Genomic DNA, 17,973 nt, shown 5'->3' on the forward strand with positions numbered 1-17,973 from the left:
CTTCTCTCTCCCCTAGAAGGCCCTCACCTGACCCCAGAAGCCAGTCCCGATCCTCTTCCCGAGCCTCCCCCACCCTCAGTCGAGGCCCCAGACAAGCCCACGGGAAGCCCTGATCAGCCCCCATCTCCAGCCCAGTCTCCAGCCCCTCGTCCTGATGCCCAAGCTGAGGAAGTAGCGCCTCCACCCGCCATGGCTGAGGAGGAAGAGGGGGCTGGTGGGGAGCCCCGCCCTGCAGAGCCCGTTCCGGCTGACTCTCGGCATCCTCTGACCTATCGGAAGACCACCAACTTTGCCCTGGACAAGTTCCTCGACCCTGCTCGGCCCTACAAGTGCACTGTGTGTAAGGAGTCCTTTACGCAGAAGAACATTCTCCTGGTCCATTATAACTCGGTCTCCCACCTGCACAAGATGAAGAAGGCCGCCATTGACCCCTCTGGCCCAGCACGAGAAGCTGGCACCACGCCTGCCACTGCTGCCGCCACAGACAAGCCCTTCAAGTGCACGGTCTGCCGGGTCTCCTACAACCAGAGCTCCACCCTGGAGATCCACATGCGCTCCGTCCTGCACCAAACTCGCTCCAGGGGAGCCAAGACCGACGCCAAGGCCGAGGGGCCAGAGCGAGGCCCAGAAGAGCCCAAGGAAGGCGAGACTGAGGGGGAGGCAGGCCCTGAGAAGAAAGGCCCTGAGCCTGGTGGCTTCCTATCTGGACTGCCCTTCCTGTCCCCTCCCCCACCTCCCTTGGACCTGCACCGATTCCCAGCCCCGCTCTTCACGCCCCCAGTCCTGCCCCCTTTCCCTCTCATGCCTGAGTCACTGCTTAAGCTCCAGCAGCAGCAGCTGCTCCTGCCCTTCTACCTCCACGACCTCAAGGTAGGGCCCAAGCTAGCACTGGCTGGGCCTGCACCCCTGCTGTCCCTGCCAGCGGCCGCCCCCCCTCCCCCACCGCCGCCTCCGAAGGCTGAGCTGGCTGAGCAAGAGTGGGAGCGGCCCCCTACAACAGAAGAGGGGGCTGAGGCAGGGCCCCCCTCACCCCTGCACCCAACGCCCAACGAGGCAGCCCGCACCGCAGCCAAAGCCCTTCTAGAAAACTTCGGGTTTGAGCTGGTGATCCAGTACAATGAAGGAAAGCAGACTGTGCCCCCACCCCCAACCCCGCCCCCCCCAGAGGCCCTGGGGGGCGGGGACAAGTTGGCCTGCAGGGCCTGTGGGAAACTCTTCTCCAATATGCTTATCCTCAAGACACACGAGGAGCACGTGCACCGCCGCTTTCTGCCCTTCGAGGCCCTGAGCCGATACGCTGCTCAGTTTCGAAAGAGCTATGATAGCCTCTACCCGCCCCCTGCAGAATCCCCCAAACCGCCCGACGGGCCCCTGGATTCCCCTGCTCCCCAACTGGGCCCACCTTTCCTGGTCCCAGAGCCTGAGGTAGGGGGGGCCCGTCCCCCTGAGGAGCGAGGTCGGGCTGGAGGACGCTGGCCCCCAGAGGAGGATGAAAGCGCCAGAGGGAATCTTCCTCCCCTGGTGCCTGCAGGCCGCCGCTTCTCCAGAACCAAGTTCACAGAGTTTCAGACCCAAGCCCTGCAGTCTTTCTTTGAGACCAGCGCCTACCCCAAGGACGGCGAGGTGGAGCGGCTCGCAAGCCTCTTGGGCCTGGCTAGCCGCGTGGTGGTGGTATGGTTCCAGAACGCCCGCCAGAAAGCTCGTAAAAATGCCAGCGATGGCGGGCCTGCGCCCAGTGGAGGAGGTACCGGGGGAGCCTCCGGCTGCAGGCGCTGCCATGCCACCTTCTCCTGTGTTTTTGACTTGGTACGGCACCTCAAGAAATGCTATGACGACCAGCCTGCTGACGAGGAGGAGGAAGAGGCAGAGAGAGGGGAAGAAGAGGAAGAGGCAGAGGATGACGCAGAGGAGGAACAGGGCCCGGAGCCCCCAGCAGGGCCTGAGGGCCCACCACCAGAACCCCCAGACAGGGAGGACCTGGGCCAGGCGGAGGCCACAAAGCCAGAGGGCAAAGAGCCCGAAGGCAGGGCCCCTCCCTCGCCTTCCCCAGTCCATACCTGTGACCAGTGCGCCCTGTCTTTCCCCAACCAGGACCTCCTGGCCAACCACCGCCGGCTCCACTTCCTGCCACCTGTGCAGCCCAGTGCTGCCCCCCACCTCCTAGACCTGCCCATGCTTGTGTTTGGGGAGCGAAACCCCCTGGTGGCAGGCACTCCGCCAGTGCCACCCCTCAAACGGAAGCACGAGGACGGTAGCCTGTCCCCAACGGGCAGTGAAGTGGGGGTGGGTGGGGAGGGCGAGCCCCCCAGGGATAAGCGCCTGCGTACCACCATCCTGCCCGAGCAGCTGGAGATCCTATACCGCTGGTACATGCAGGACTCCAATCCCACACGCAAGATGCTCGACTGCATCTCCGAGGAGGTGGGGCTCAAGAAGCGAGTGGTGCAGGTCTGGTTCCAGAACACCAGGGCCCGGGAGCGGAAGGGCCAGTTTCGAAGCACCCCTGGGGGAGTGCCCAATCCAGCAGTCAAGCCCCCCATTACACCCAGCCCTGCACCCTTCCCCAAGTTCAACCTCTTGCTGGGCAAGGCAGATGATGGGGCTGGGAGGGAGGCCCCTAAGAGGGATGCACCTGCTCTTCCCTACCCCACAGTCACCCCGGCTGCCGGGCCCCTGCCTTTCCTGCCACCTGGGAAAGAGCCCCCCACTCTGACACCAGAGCCACTTCTACCTCTCCCAGCTCCCCCTCCACCCTGTGAGGACGAGGGCCCGGAGGAGCCATCAAAAGCTTCTCCAGAGAGTGAGGCCTGCAGTCCATCAGCAGGGGATTTAAGTGATTCGTCAGCTTCCAGTCTGGCCGAACCAGAGTCCCCTGGGGCTGGAGGGGCCAGTGGGGGCCCAGGAGGTGGAGGTGGAGTTCCAGATGGGATGGGGCAGCGGCGCTATAGGACCCAGATGAGCAGCCTGCAGCTGAAGATCATGAAAGCCTGCTATGAAGCCTACCGCACCCCAACCATGCAGGAGTGCGAGGTGCTGGGCGAGGAGATCGGGCTGCCCAAGAGAGTCATCCAGGTCTGGTTCCAGAATGCTCGCGCCAAGGAGAAGAAGGCCAAGCTCCAAGGGGCAGCAGTTGGTGGGGCTGGGGGCAGCAGTGAGAGCCCTTTGGCAGCCCAGCGCACTGACTGCCCCTACTGTGACGTCAAATATGACTTCTATGTCTCCTGCCGAGGCCATCTTTTTTCCCGCCAGCACCTGGCCAAGCTTAAGGAGGCAGTCCGAGCCCAGCTGAAGAGTGAAAGCAAGTGTTACGACTTGGCACCAGCACCTGAGGCAGCCCCGGCTCCCAAGGCTCCGCCTGCCACTGCACCTGCCTCTGTGCCCCTCGGGGCTGCCCCGGCCCTGCCTCGCCTGGCCCCCGTCCTCTTGTCTGGCCCAGCTCTGGCCCAGCCCCCACTGGGCAGCCTAGCTCCTTTCAGTTCAGGTGAGTGAGAGCTTGGGAGGAGCTGGGCTTCAGAGGGCATCGCCCTCTAATGGGGTGTCCTTCCTTTTCCTTCCTGACTCCTCTGCCTCCAGTCTCCTCCTGGGCCTCCCTGTGTTTCCTACTGGTGCGGGAGGGAAGGGAGCATGGAGGCTAGGTGGTGGAAGGCGTGAGTGTGCAGGAGGTCATCTCCAGCAGGCAGGATGGTGGTGCTGGGAGGTGGCTGATCGTCACTCTTCATCTTCCTAGGCCCTGCAGCCTCCTCAGGCCTCCTTGGCCTTGCCACTTCGGTCCTACCTGCTACCACAGTGGTCCAGACTGCTGGCCCAGGCTGCCCTTTACCTCAGAGACCAGTTCCTGACCAAACCAAGCCCTCTCCAGCAGGCACCACTGACTCTGCCCCGGGCCCACCCCCCGAACCCTCTGGGGACAAGGTTTCTGGTGAGCGAAAGCCAGTCGCAGCCCCCACCAACTCCTCCGCTGACGCCCTCAAGAACCTCAAAGCATTGAAGGCTACTGTCCCAGCCCTGTTGGGGGGCCAGTTCCTGCCCTTCCCATTGCCTCCTGCAGGGGGTGCCACACCGCCAGCGGTCTTTGGCCCCCAGCTGCCGGGGGCCTACTTCCAACAGCTCTATGGCATGAAGAAGGGACTGTTCCCCATGAACCCGGTGATACCTCAGACCCTCATCGGACTGCTCCCCAACGCCCTCCTCCAGCCACCGCCCCAGGCCCCTGAGCCCACAGCCACAGCGCCTCTGAAGCCACCCGAACTGCCTGCTCCCAGGGAGGGGGAGGCTGGGGAGGCCGATGAGCTGCTGACGGGCAGCCCTGGCATCTCCACCGTGGATGTGACCCACCGCTACCTGTGCCGCCAGTGCAAGATGGCGTTTGATGGGGAGGCCCCGGCCACTGCTCACCAGAGATCCTTCTGCTTCTTTGGGCGGGGCTCTGGGGGCTCCGTGCCTGCCCCGCTGCGGGTGCCCGTCTGTACCTACCACTGCCTGGCATGTGAGGTGCTGCTGAGTGGGCGAGAGGCCCTAGCCTCGCACCTGCGCTCCTCGGCCCACAGGCGCAAGGCGGCCCCGCCCCCAGGGGGCCCACCTGGCACGGCCACCAACGCTGCCACTGCCGCCACGGCTGCGGTGGCTTTTGCCAAAGAGGAAGCAAGATTACCTCACACGGACTCCAACCCCAAAACGACTACTACCTCTACACTTCTAGCTTTATAAACAGATAAACCAAGATGTGGGGGAAGGGTGGGCCTTAGGTCTCCTCTTCCTCCAAGGGGTGTGTGGGGAGCGCAAATCCTTCACCCCCCCCCCCCGGCCCCGCCCACCTCACGGGAATCTCCGTTCCCACCCCCAGTGGGCTTCACACCTCACCTCCAGCAGAATCCTGCCTCCTCCCCCACCCCCACTGACACGCCAACCCTTCGCAAATTCTTGCCCCTTGGTCTCCATGGGCGCACACACCCATCTTCCCATCTTGATTATCCATTAACGTCTGCCTGCCCACCAGGCACAAAATCTCCTTGGTTTCATCTTCCTACAGCCTCTTTCCTACTGAATTCCCAGTCACCCCTTAACGCCTATAACCATGCAAATACATGTTATCTCATGCTGTTCCACTGACTGAGAAAACACCAAAAGAAAGAAAAAAAAGAAAGGAAAACAAGAAAACCCAAGACAAAGAAGGGGAAAGGAAAATAAACTTTGCCACTTCCCCTTCTTCCTACCCTCCTCGGCTAGAGTACCATACGGCTCACAAACTCTTCCCAAATACTCAGCTGGCTCCCAAGGCTGAAGCCTGAGATGGGCAGGGAGCCCACGAAACTCTAACCAAACTGGAGGTGAGCAGGGGGAAGTGCTCCGGCTTACTCTCCTCACAGCCCTCCCTCCTCACCTGACAGGGGAGCCCCTGTGGCCTGGACTCTAGAGAAGCCGGCACCAGGAACCCCTCTGCCAACCCCCACCCTGCACCCTGGGAACTGCAGTTAACTTATTCTCAAAGGCTTTAAACACAGAGATCCTCTCAGAAGCCGTGGGCCTGCCCCTTGTCCCAGCCCTGCCACATGGGGATCCAGCCTCCGGGACCGGCACTGCCCACCAACGGCAAATCCAAAGTTCTTTTGAAAAAAACTGAAACACACACAACCAAAAAAAAGAGAGAGCACGAACTCTCGTGTGGGAGAGATGGAGAGACCAGACCAGAGGAATGAACTAATGACAAACTTGGAAAACAGAAAAAAAAAAAAAGCCTGAAAACTCTCCCATCAAACAAGTGTTTTTTTTTTCCTGTTTGTGTCACTCCCCACCCCATTCCATTTTAAGGGTTTCTTTGAACCACCTTGTCTCTGGAAGATCAATGACTTTAGTCCTTGCTTGGGTACAGCGGTCCTGGAGACTGCCAGCAGTACAGCCCTGTCCCATACTGTGCCCAGCCACAAGCTGGTAATGGGGAAAAGGTTAAAGGTTTAACCTTTAACCACCTTTAACCTGGACGCTGGGAGGGACCCATCTTTGCCCCCTGAACTGAGTACTTTCTCAGGACAGGTAACATCCCCTCATTCTCAGCTGTGGGTTAGAAAAGTCAGTGTCACTGAAAGTGGCTTGGCCATCTCAGGAGGAAAGGGTGGACTGGACTGGGCAGTTAGGCATGTAATTGCCTCCATCTGCTCTCATTCACTTCTTTCACAAAACTCTTCTGTTCCCTTCCTGGTGCCCCCTTCACATTTCTGGCACTTCTTGAACTTTTTTGTTTGTGGGGAGCCTTCCTCCCCATCTGTGTTCTTCCCCCCCTCCCAACCCTATCCTCTGCCCTGGCTTCCAGCTTCCTCCAGCCACATCTACCTCCTCCAGGAACCAGAAGCTTCTGGAGGTACCTCCCCAAAGGAGGTGCTCCCTATGAGGCTCATAGGGCATAGAGCCGATGACATCCAAGGGGCTGGGTGGGCAAGGAGATGACTGAAGCCCAAGGTCAATCTTTGATAGGGAGAGATCCCCCAGGGAACCAACAGATGAGGAATCAGCTAGAAGAAGGGTTTAACCTTTAACCATCTTTAACCTTGTTTTTCTGTAAGAATCAAGTGGTAACTGTGGCAACCCCAAAGCCTACCTGCAGTGGCACTGGGTAGAGAAGCAGGTATTTAGCAGAAGCCTGCAGAAACTTTCCAGTCCTCCAGATGGCTTCTCCTCCAACCCTTGCCCCTAAGACCTCCTCTTTCTAGGTGGTTTCCTTCCACATGCTCCCTTCAGGCTGCTCTGCTACCATTATCCATTTCATACATACACACCGCTCATCCAGCCAGCCCTGGGACTGAGATTTTGTGGTCTGTCAGTCACTCCTCGAACATATTCATGCTGAAGCAGTGCAGAAAAGACAGGAGGGGAGGGAAAACTGCTCGGTCTCTAATCCCCATATGTTCTGTGAATCTCACTTCCGGGCCCATTCATTTCTGAAATTAAAAGCTCCAACTCTAGCAAATCAGGGGTTGGGTGGATTAGTTATCCTGATGATGCTAAATACGCCAGTTACAAATGCAGGCAAGAGGAATGAAACTGCCCAACCATGGGCTCGCTCTTGTGGCCCCCACCTTTCTCCACCCCAGCATCTCTCATGCACACCGCCTATCCTTTGCTCTCTCCTTTTGAAATTCTGTGTATAAAATTATTTTCTTAGCAGCATGTATATGAGGAAAAAAGCTTTTTCACTCTGTGCTTTCTGGGAATGTGATTTGTGTATAAAAGTTACAAACAAAAATTAGAAGAAAAAAAAAGGAGAAGAGGAAATATTTTATAAAACACACTGGCAAACAGCTGGTGTGGCATGATTAGAGGTGTGGTATCATGCGTTTTAGGGATTTACAGCCAGGGTAGGTTGGCTTTAGTTTGAACTATGAATATTTTTCCAGGAGTTAATATAGCCACAGATTCATCCTCCTCTTGCTCTTCAACACAATCTCTTACACCCAGATTCCCTGGTGCGGGACACCATGTCCATTCACAGTTGTGAACTGAAGCTGACTACGGAGCTGTCCTCACCAGGAATCCTGTAATCTGGGGACACAAGAGTCTGGCCAACTGCTGACTAAAGTCAGTCAACATGCTTCTTTCTGGAAGGTGCCATTCCACATTCCCAGTGGCGTGAAGCATTCCTCCCCAACCCCTTCCCAAGACAAGTCCTCCACTTATGCTCTGGAGATTACATGAGTGGGTAGTTCTGTGGAGAGAGGCTGAGTCGGCATGGCCCCGTGAAGAATGCTACAGGTGAATGCCAAGTTGCCCAGATTAAAACGTGTAGCTTCTGTGAAGCAGTAAACCAACCTGCGTGTGCAGTACCTCCACTCCTGTGGTGGACACAATACCTCCACCGCATCCTGTAGGACCCGCCCCCGCCCCTCCCCCCAGCTCTAAAGTGAGCCTGAATCATGGCTCCCAAGATTGGTCTTCCATGGCTTGGGGCAAAGGCCTAGGGTTTCTGACATACGTAAATCCTAAAGCACCCAAATTCTGGTCCATCCTACTTATTGTGATCTTAGCTGTCTTTGCTCTAACCCAAAGCCTATGTGCGGATAGCTTAAGGTACCCAATTCTCAACTAGGAGCAAAAATCAAAATCTATAGAAGAACATGAGAAAATGTGAAGACTTGTTGGGCAAATGGGTCAGAGTCTGCCAGAGGACCACAGAAAGAGAGCTGTTCTTCCCTGACCCTCTGGCCCCTGGCACAGACTTACAGAAGCATGCACAAGAACCAAGAAAGCCAGTTACTCCTGGCACAGTGGCACCCACCTGTTTAATTCCTTCTATTGTTCCTTCCCCATATTCAGGGCTTTTAGACCACATCACTGATCCCCAAATCTTGGCCACTCTGATCACTCGATCATCTAATCATTCACCCCTGTATAGATACATACACCTGAAATACAGCACGCTGCAAATGCAACTGCACCAACAGAACAAGCAAGCACACCTTCAGAAACAGCACCAGAACCACGCAGAAAGCTGCATGGATACACACGGATGCCAGCAAGGAGAGGCTGCACGGCTTACAGGCACAAGGGCCATGAATCTCCAGCGGCCCTCCCGTTGAGTAGAAACACCCTCCAATACAGTCATTTTCTTCATACAACACTAACTCAGAAAAGCTTATAAACAGAGAAATGTAACCAGTATCAGGAGGAGTGACCAAATGTTGACCACTAATCCATGGAGAGGACCTTAAACTCCTCTGCTGTGTGATGCTGGGAAGAGGGAGGTAGAAGAGAAACCAGAGAGAAACTCCGGGGAAAACACAGGGATAAACTAGGCTGGGAGCCTGTGTTACAGGAAGGGCCAGGTATTGGGGAGCAACTAATAAGAAACTTGTAGGCCCTCAGGATGTCATTCCTAGAGGATTGAGTAAGGAAGAAATGCCCTGATTCTAACGAAGCTCTTGCTCCGATAAGAAAGTCTAGTGGCCCCGCCTCAAGGGGTTACAGCATTATAGCGTGGCTACACTGTGAAAAGATCAAATGAAAGAAAACCCAGAGAGGATGTCTGCAGAAGACCTAGACCACCACTCATTAAATTTAGAGCAAGATGGGAAGTGATCCTCAGGGGAAGCCTCCCAGGGAAAGACATAAACTCTGAGAAGAACATAAAATTGAGTGAGGACCCACCCCACCATTCTCCTTCGTGTAGAGAATCCCCACAGCCTCAGACAAAGGAGAGACAAGGGGTCAATGGCATTATTCCCTGTCAGCAGTCTGAGCCTCATGCTTCCTGCAGCTCCCAGCCATGGAGAGGTGTCTGATAGAGGCTAGCAGGGAAGCAGGTGAATTATCAGTGGACCAGAAAGACAGTGAGGCGGGGAAAGGTGACCAGCATTGACTCATACCCACCCTGGCCATACACAGACTCTTACACAGACAGTGGGCTAAAAGCCTGGAACAAATCATCAGCAGGAGCTCAGCACTGCCCACATCTATAGGCCCTCCCTGATATCCCAGCCCGCAGCATATTCTCTCTGCCAGCTTGCCCTCACTGTGCTCGAACCAGGACCGCCCCGCTAAGTGCTCAAACAGCAGCACTGGCTGCAGCTCACTGAGCACTGGCCTCTGCCAAGCCCTGCTTCCACTTCCAGGGACCTTCACCTGCTTCCAAAAAGAAGCGTAACTAGGACCCAGCCCATACTGAGCTGCACGGTCCACACCCAACTGCCTGTGCCGCAGACAGCCATCTCCTGACAACACTCCTAACCTAAGGGGTTCTCAGTGGTGAAGTTTCAGAAACAGGGCAGCCAACCATCAAACCTGGGGGTTGAAAGCGTCCCATGAGGGATTCTTCTGCAATAATGCCTGTCAGTGAGAAACCTAGTTCTCACAAGTTAAATCTACCTGATTTGACCTCATAATCTCTCCTTTTCCTCCTGCTGCCCACACCTAAAACACACATTCCCCACAACCCACAATACGTATATCCCACCACAATGACCACATAAGGGCACAAATACGGTTGGGGAGGATGAAGGAAGATGCAAAAGACATGGGAAATCCAGACCTGATTAACTGTCCTCTAAGGCGACTGCCATCTCTTAGGACAGTGTTGTCAAGAGTTTTGTCCCTCTGCATCACAGTCACCTGAGAGCTTGTCTTAAATGCACATTTCTAGACCACACTGCGGACCAACTAAATCAGCCTGCAGCATAACCTCTCTGCAGGCTTGAAGTGACTCTGTGCTTTCTGAAGTCTGAGAATGACGGATGTGTATTGCTCAGCCCCACAGACATCTGTGACCTGTCACCACTTTCCAGCATCCAAGGCTCAACCCTGCTACACCCAGGGCTGCCACAGGGTCTAGCATCACCTCAGACTGTCTTCCTCATCACTCTGACATTTGGAAGTCTGACTGTGTCTTTTGCTCATGGTGGCTGTTCTTGAACAGGAAAAAAGTTACAGGCATCACCCACTCACCCCCTTGGCTGAGTCCTCCCTGTTTTCTCCTCTGCTGTGGAAACCACCTTCTAGAGCTGCGTCCACTTCCAGAGGTGTTGAAATCAGAATACCCCCAGCCCGGGCAATAGCTTTACTGGCCTCTGGGCAGGTCCTGCCCTCATCAGAGCCACCCAAGCTCCCATGACATCATTCAGAGCCGCCAGTTCTTCTACTTGAAGACTTTCCTAGTCACTGACTACCCAGGAAGCAAGGAAAGCCCAACCTGCTACATGGAGGCCCATAGTCCAATTTAGCAGGACTGCTGATGGCACTGCATCTGGAGGTGTAGGGACAGGCTCTGTTACCACAGATGCTTGGGTTCTGCTCCTAAGAGCTTCCATTCTACCCCGGAGGGCTCACTGCTGATCTGTTGTCTCTCTTCCAAGAGTGGGCTTCAAAAATAGAAAAATCTGTCCACCTTGAACTGGGAAGCCAAGGAGAAATTTGTAAACACAAAATCTCCCAGAGTGGTCTTTCTGGAAGGATAAGTTCAAGGTGCCTTTGTCTTCCCTACACCTTTCCACCACTCTAGGCCTTGATCACCTCTCCATCTTTCTAGGACTGCTATTGAATATGGGCCTTATCGCAAGGGAAAAAGAACCGGTTCAACTCAACCACAGATGAGCCAATCACACACAGAGGGCAGAACGAAATCCACATAGGCACCAGCCACCCCACGATCCAACAGCAAGGCCTGAGGGCCCCTCCCTCTTTCTCGTCTTTCCCTTCAAGTCTCTTCTGGCACCATCTTTGTGACAACAGAGCTGGCTGACCTCTCTCTAGGATCTCATTTTGCCCTCTTAGGATTTTTTTTCTTCTGTCCTTGCTCCCCAGACAGGAGTGGAGTCCACCAGCCTGGCGCCTTGGCTGTGACTCTTGAACATGCCCTGATCCCTCCATGCTCTAGCTTCCCTTGGAATTCTGCTCAGATATGGATAGTGGCACCATCTCAACCCCTTTCTTGGAGGTGGTGGGGGTAGAAGGCAGGGGGGTCTGGCTGGGAGGAAGGCGGAGTCGGAGCTGACTAGAGGGCGCAGATTCAGCCCTGCTGTGGAGAACATCCTTGTGCTGCCCCACAGCAGGGCTCCACCCAGTACCTGGCACGCCCGTGTGCACCCCTCTCCCTGCCGCCAAGTGGCGGTCGTGAGCATGTTCAGTGGCTTTGGGTTTGCTGCAGTGCCAGGGTCTGGGATGCCGTTCACGTGCCAGTGCAGCGCTGCCAAGCGTGGCGGCATCTAGTTGGTTGGGTGCCAAGCGGTAGGACCCAGGTGGTGATGGAGATGAAATGGGGCTGGGGTGGAAGGAGGGGGGAGGGGCGGAGGGCACTAGGGAGAAGACCAGACATCTCACTTGTTAGAGTGGAGCATCCAAATGGGATCCACAGCAAGGTGCCCTTCTCATTCCAGACCCCGGCTAGCAAGCAAGCCCTTCCCTCCCCCGCCACGCCCGCAGAGTAACATATACAGACCAAGCGAGAGGATCTGGCCATCTTTAGCAGGAAGCTGGCTGGGGGCCAGGCGGGACTGCCAGCCTCTCCATCCTCCTTCCTTGGGGTCTTGGCAATGGCGTGCTTTCTCCTTTGTGTCCTCACGCCTCTCTCCGTCTGTCGCTCTACTCCCCATGCCTAAGAGGGAACGGGAAGGAGGTCCTGGCAGAAAAAAGTCTGTGTTCCCAAACAACTCTCTCTCTCTCTCTCACACACACACACACACACACACACTCTCACACTCTTACACCCAACATCTTGCCTCTTCCCTTCTCACTCCTGGCACAACAAGCCTCTCAACCAGATTGGCAAGAGGCACTGCCACCCTCCCCTGCTCCACACAACACCAGAGCCCGTGCCAGGCTCCCTGGGCATTGCCAGCACCTACCCGCCTCCTGCTGGGTCCCCTTGCCTCTCAAAGGCCGGCCTGCCAGCTCAAAGAGTCTCCCTGGGGAGCAGTGGCACAACCTCTCCTCTTGGCTCTTAGAAGCTCTCTGGGCACTTGCCTGGCCTCTCCCTCCACCACTTCACGTTCCCAGGCTGGAAGAGAACTAACCACCTCACAGTCCGACCAGTTCCCAGAGCTGAGCTCTAGATGGACAGCGACATCAGAAACATCCCTGCCCCTCCTCTCTGCCTCTTGGGGCCCGTTCCCGCGGCACCCGCTTGGAGCGCCAGACTGACGGATGTGATGCCAATGGCTCCTGGGTACCGAGCCTTCCTCCCAGAGCACCAGGACTCCCGCCACTGCCCCCTCCCCATTTGCCCCCTTCCATCTCCACAGGCACAAGGGTGGCAGCTGCAGGGCCATGCCTGTAAGCAGGCAGCATGGCAACTCAGGCACCTGCTTCTGCTCGCCCAGGCCCCAAACCTCTCCCCTCCTTCCACCCCATCCCTCTGTCCTTCGGGTGGGACACTAGACTGGCGACCGCAGTGCCAACCCCCACCCATGCCCAGGAGGCTCACATATAACACTCACTTCTGCGTACACATACGCACGCGCGCGCACACACACACACACACGGCCCCTTGAGTGCCAGGCAGCGGTGGCAGACACACAGCAATGCATAGTGACTGGTATACCCGAGGAGGCAGCCAGATTCGGCACCTGATCCAGCACCCATTTGGGATTGGGTGGGTAGGCAGGCAGGCGGGCGGGCGGAGGGGTGATGGAGGCAGGCGATGGCCCTAGGTTGGCAGCCGATGGAGCTGGGAGAATGGAGGGAACAGATGCTCTTTGCCCAGCCTCCCTCCCTCTCTCTCCGAGATCAGTGCCAAGCTGGGGGGATGGGGATAGGGAGGATGGGGGAAGGGTGGCATTTGGAGGCTGGCAGAGGGGGGAGCTGGGTCCGCCCAGGCTGGGCAGTGCCGGCACTGGCTGCTGCCTCTCCACTCTGCCATCTGTCTCGCTTCTCCCCCCACCCCCTTTCTCTCTCTTTCTCTCTCTCCTTCATCCACAGCAAAACGAAGAGAGGAAAACAGGGTCCTCATTCCGCCCACCCCCAACCTCTGCCGGACCCCTCTCATCCTCCCACAACTCACCACACTACACCACCACCAAGCCATCTGTGCTGTCTCCTTCTGGCTCGGTCACCTTCTTTCCTTCGCTTTCGCCCTCACACCAAGACGGGTGCAATGTTTTTAAAAAACAGATACATGTATATTTTACAAAGCAACTTAAAAGGAAAACTATTTTCTTTGGGAATGTCGTGTCCTTCTGAGTCTGGGTCCACAGTGCCAATGTTTATGGCAGGCAAAGGGAGGGCACCCTGTCCTCAGCTGGTGCCCATGAATCCCATGCCAGGGAGGAGGGGTGGCTGGGGTGGGGTGGGGGGGGGGGGGGGTACCGGGAGAGCTCTCTACTCTCTGCGCCTGTGGTGGTTTCTTTTTTTTTCCTCCTTTTCCACTTCCGGAGCAGATTCAAATAGATCTAGAGCCTTCCCCACCACCAGTTCCCAGGGCCCCTGTGCCCTTCTCTCCCTGCTTTTGATTTTATTCCTCGATCACCCTTTCCTTTTTGTGTATGAGTGTGTGCGTGTGCGTGCGCGTGAGTGTTTGCATCCATGGCGGTGGGCACCGTGCCAGCCACCGCACAGCCATCTGCGATGCCTTCTGCAGCCTCCGCTTTTCCTCCCTGCCACCTCCAGCCCCCAACTCCCCTGCACCCAAGCTCTCCACTCCCAGCCCCCAATCATTAATTAGCTACTGAATTAATTAAACCATGAATGCTAATTAACATTCCTAAAGGGCAGGCTGCCAGGCTGGGGGGACAGAAAGGGTGTGAAGAAGAGACTGGGATCGGGGAGGAGGAAAGAGAGCTTGTCTGCTTAGGAGCACCGTGGGGGCAGATGGAGAGAACCCAAAAGAAGAGGAAAGAGAAGGAGAACAGAATGATGAGACAGGGGCGTGGAAAATGGCATGGAAAACTGAGTCCAAGTGAGAGTGACCCAGGCTTTCCTGCCCGAATGAGACACAGCTTATTGCTCGTCCCCATCCAGCCTGGAGAAGGATCAGTATATATTCCTAGGGTGGGAGACTCTGGCTGCTTTTTTCCTGTCTCTTAGAGAAAACCAACTCCAAACCAGTCAACAGCTACTACCTGTCCATCCAACCACAATGACCCTCAGATTAGGTCACCAAGACGAGACTCCGGGCTCACAGGAGCCCTCTTGACTTGGCCTTCCCTACCCCTTGTCAAGGTGGGGGGCACCCTGTGAGCCTCTGCTGCTGGGAGACATGCAGCTGTATATGGGGACCCATGAGGGGTGTCAGTTTCACAGGAGTCAATGGCAGTTTGCTGAAGATAAATGACACTGCGTGCAGGAAGACTGTGACAAGGATTCCAGAGGAGGAAAAGTGGACACTCCTACCCACCTTGAAGACCAAGAATTTGGGGAAAAGACAGTAAGAATAATTTTGAGTTGTTGTTTTTAAAGAAAAAGAGATGCCAGTATAGCAAAACTCCTGAGGGTGCTCTATGACATGAGAATCTGATGAGATGCGCCTCAGAAAAATGGATCTTATGATCAAATTATTTGGGAAATACTCTATATTCTCCATCTTAAGAGATTCAAAATGTAGAGTGGTGTGTTAAAGGCGCTGAGAAATTCTGTTAAAAAAAAAAAGTGTTGAATGCTTTTAACCCCGACCTGGAACTCTGATTTAAAATCTTCCTAATGTAATGTACTTACTCCCACAGAAGCAGTGCCCCACTTTGGGGAAAGCTCTATCAAGTGCTCAGGGGTGGTCCTGGCCTGGAAGCCGGCAGCTGGACAAGCTGGCCCTAGGTGTGGCATTCCAGAAAGAAAGCACAGCGCCCAGGCTCCGGTCTTCCAAGTGCAGCGCAGCGAAGCACCAAACCAGCTCACGGAGGAGAAATGATATCACCCTTAGGGTCACAGACCTGTATCTTCAGAGCTGGAAAGACACCTCAGCAACCACTGAGTCTAATCCTTTCACTTTAGAGTAAGAGGAACCAAGACTCAGAGAGGTGAAGTGCTTTGTCCAAGGTAACAGAGTGTGTCCAAGGTCACTGAACATTTATGTTAGGACTGGGATTTTCTGACCTCTAGCTCTGCTCCTCTATTTTCTGCTGTTAAAATTTCAGGCAAGGCCAGCACAGGTTTTATCACAAACATGTTATCTAGAAGTTTGACCCAGACCCGCTTCTTCCTCTGTGACTAAGGCCTGGGCCTGTCTTTCCCACCCTGCCCTGGCCCTCATGGCTCCCTCTTCTAAACCCCGCCCCCGCCCGCTTGCCAGAACCCACAGCATCCACAGCCTTCAGAGAGTGTACTCCCTTGGGGGTGTGGATGGGTGGCGGGAGTTCACATTTTACAGACTCTCTCCAAGTGTTCCTGATACCCTGGGTTCACAACATCAGCTCTGAGCCATCTCTGCCCTCCCTTCCAGGACACCCCAACCCCACTACGCATCACTGGTATTGACCCCAAGCTTCTACTCCCATCACAGATTCCACCCTATCCTGGTCAGGAAATCTCAGATGTCTCTGGGACACCCCCTGCTATATTCCCAGCAACTTTCCCTCTTTCTGTCCTTCTCACTTCAGCACCTGCAGTCCCCAGGGTTGCTTGGCCTTGCCATCAGTCCTTAGGAGGATGGGCTGTCTTCAACCTGCAGGGACACATGACTCACGAGAGTGAGGAGACCCCAGAGCCAGCCTTGGAGACGTGCCAGGGCCCACAGCCCCCCGAGTTTCTGAACACCCATCCCTCTGCCACAGCATGGGCCTATCTTTTCCAGCATAGACCTTTGGGGAGCTGGCAGACAATGGAGATTGATGGGGTCAAGCACATCTCAAATGCTGAAGAACAGTATTAAACTGTGGGGTTTTTTTTTTGGCCACCCTGCATGGCTTGTGGGATCTTAGTTCCCCGACCACAGATTAAACCCGAGCCCTCGGCAGTGAAAGTAGGGAGTCCTAATCACTGGGCCTCCAGGAGAGTCTCACTATGTGAGAATATATAGGGGAATATGGGTCCTATTAAGGGCTTCCCCCGTGGCTCAGAAGGTAAAGAAACCCCTGCAATGCAGGAAACTCAGCTTCAATCCCTGGGTTGGGAAGATCCCTTGGAGAAGGAAATGGCAACCCACTCCAGTATTCTTGCCTGGAGAATTCCATGGACAGAGGAGCCTGGCATTGGGCTACAGTCCATGGGGTCACAAAGAGTTGGACACAACTGAGTGACTTTTACTTTCTTTCATGGGTCCTATTGTGTGAGTCTGGCCCAGTTCACAGCCACCCTTCCAAACTCCCCGATAACTGCACAAGAATGATGGCCCTCTTCACAAGATAACTCACCACACCATTTAAAGACAGAATAGCTTTGATAATTTTGATTTGCTTAAGAGATCGACATCCAAATTTGCACATCACAAGGTCCCTCGGAGCTCTAATCTCAGAATCTGTAAGTGCACGGGCTGACTCCTCTCCTCCTTCCCCCCACATGTGCCCAACAGGATGGCCTTTCGCCCCTGGGCTCACAGAGCCACTTCAGAGTGTGCCCCGCTGTCCAGCTGCTGGCTACGCCCCCAGCGGAAGAACGATGTGATAAAGGGGGTACAAAGTGGAGTCAACTATCCAACTAGGGTGGGCAGGAGGTAAGACCTAGACGTGGTCACGGGTCCCGTGGGCAGGAGGTAAGACCTAGATGTGGTCACGGGTACCCCCCACCTTTTTTTTACATTGTTTTATAGAAAGCATTTTAGGGCTGCTTTTATCCCTGGGGGACATCTCTGCTAAATTTTCCCCTTTCAGAGATCAGTGAGAGAGGCCAAAGTCCAACTTCCAGGGTCCTGGATCCCAAGCCAGTTCACTCTCCCTTCTAGTCTGTTTTATCTCCCCAACACCCAGGCACTGAGTCGCTGTCAGTAGCAGAGGCACTCCGAGCTGCAATATAAATGATGATTATTCTATTATCAAATAACATTGCCAAGCCTGGCCGGCTCCCTCCTACAGTGGCAGCAGAGGCAAGCTACAAAATTCAATATTGATAAAGCGTATATTGTCTTCTAGAACCATTATTCTGCCTGACAGCCACTCTCTAGGGCTCCCACCATTAGCAGCAAAGAAGGGAGAGAGATTGGTTAGCAATGGCCTCGGTTGGGGGGAGGACCCTCAGGAAAGATGAAAAGTCCTCTGAATCCACCACTTCCACAGCCAAACGTGAGGGTTAATCCCAAACAGAACTCCCCAGAAGAATCTAACACAGTGAACAGGAAGGGGGGGCCCCCAGCCTGGTCCCACCTCTGCCACTCCTTCAGCGCAGCCCTGGATGTCTGGTATTCTGGTAAGAAGAAGGGAATGAGCCAGAGGCTCCTTCCAGCACTGAGCTCCAATTCTGCAGCTTAGCCCACGCTTACTAAGGCTACTGTCGGTTTCCTTTTTGGTCCCAAGCATGAAAAGAATTAGGGTCACGGTAGTAAGTTTCCTAGGAAAAGGGCTTAAGACTTTGAGCCACAGACTGAAGGGCACACCCGATCTGCTCCCCACTGCAGGCCTGGGCACTGACTGTTCT

The 17,973-nt window shown here is 55.2% G+C and overlaps 1 protein-coding gene across 3 annotated transcripts in view; it reads left to right on the forward strand.

Moving 5' to 3' along the window:
* Nucleotides 1–5,823, forward strand: part of ZFHX2 (zinc finger homeobox 2) — a 30,657-nt gene extending 24,834 nt beyond the window's left edge. For all 3 annotated transcript variants that reach the window (XM_061430398.1, XM_061430400.1, XM_061430399.1), the window contains 2 exons: nt 17–3,481; nt 3,728–5,823. In XM_061430398.1, coding sequence (XP_061286382.1) covers nt 17–3,481; nt 3,728–4,707 — 4,445 coding nt within the window. In that variant the 3' untranslated portion in view covers nt 4,708–5,823. The remainder of the gene's footprint in view (nt 1–16; nt 3,482–3,727) is intronic.
* The last annotated feature ends 12,150 nt before the right edge of the window (nt 5,824–17,973 follow it).

This window comes from Bos javanicus, chromosome 10, assembly GCF_032452875.1.
Source record: "Bos javanicus breed banteng chromosome 10, ARS-OSU_banteng_1.0, whole genome shotgun sequence".
Classification (NCBI taxonomy): domain Eukaryota; kingdom Metazoa; phylum Chordata; class Mammalia; order Artiodactyla; family Bovidae; genus Bos; species Bos javanicus.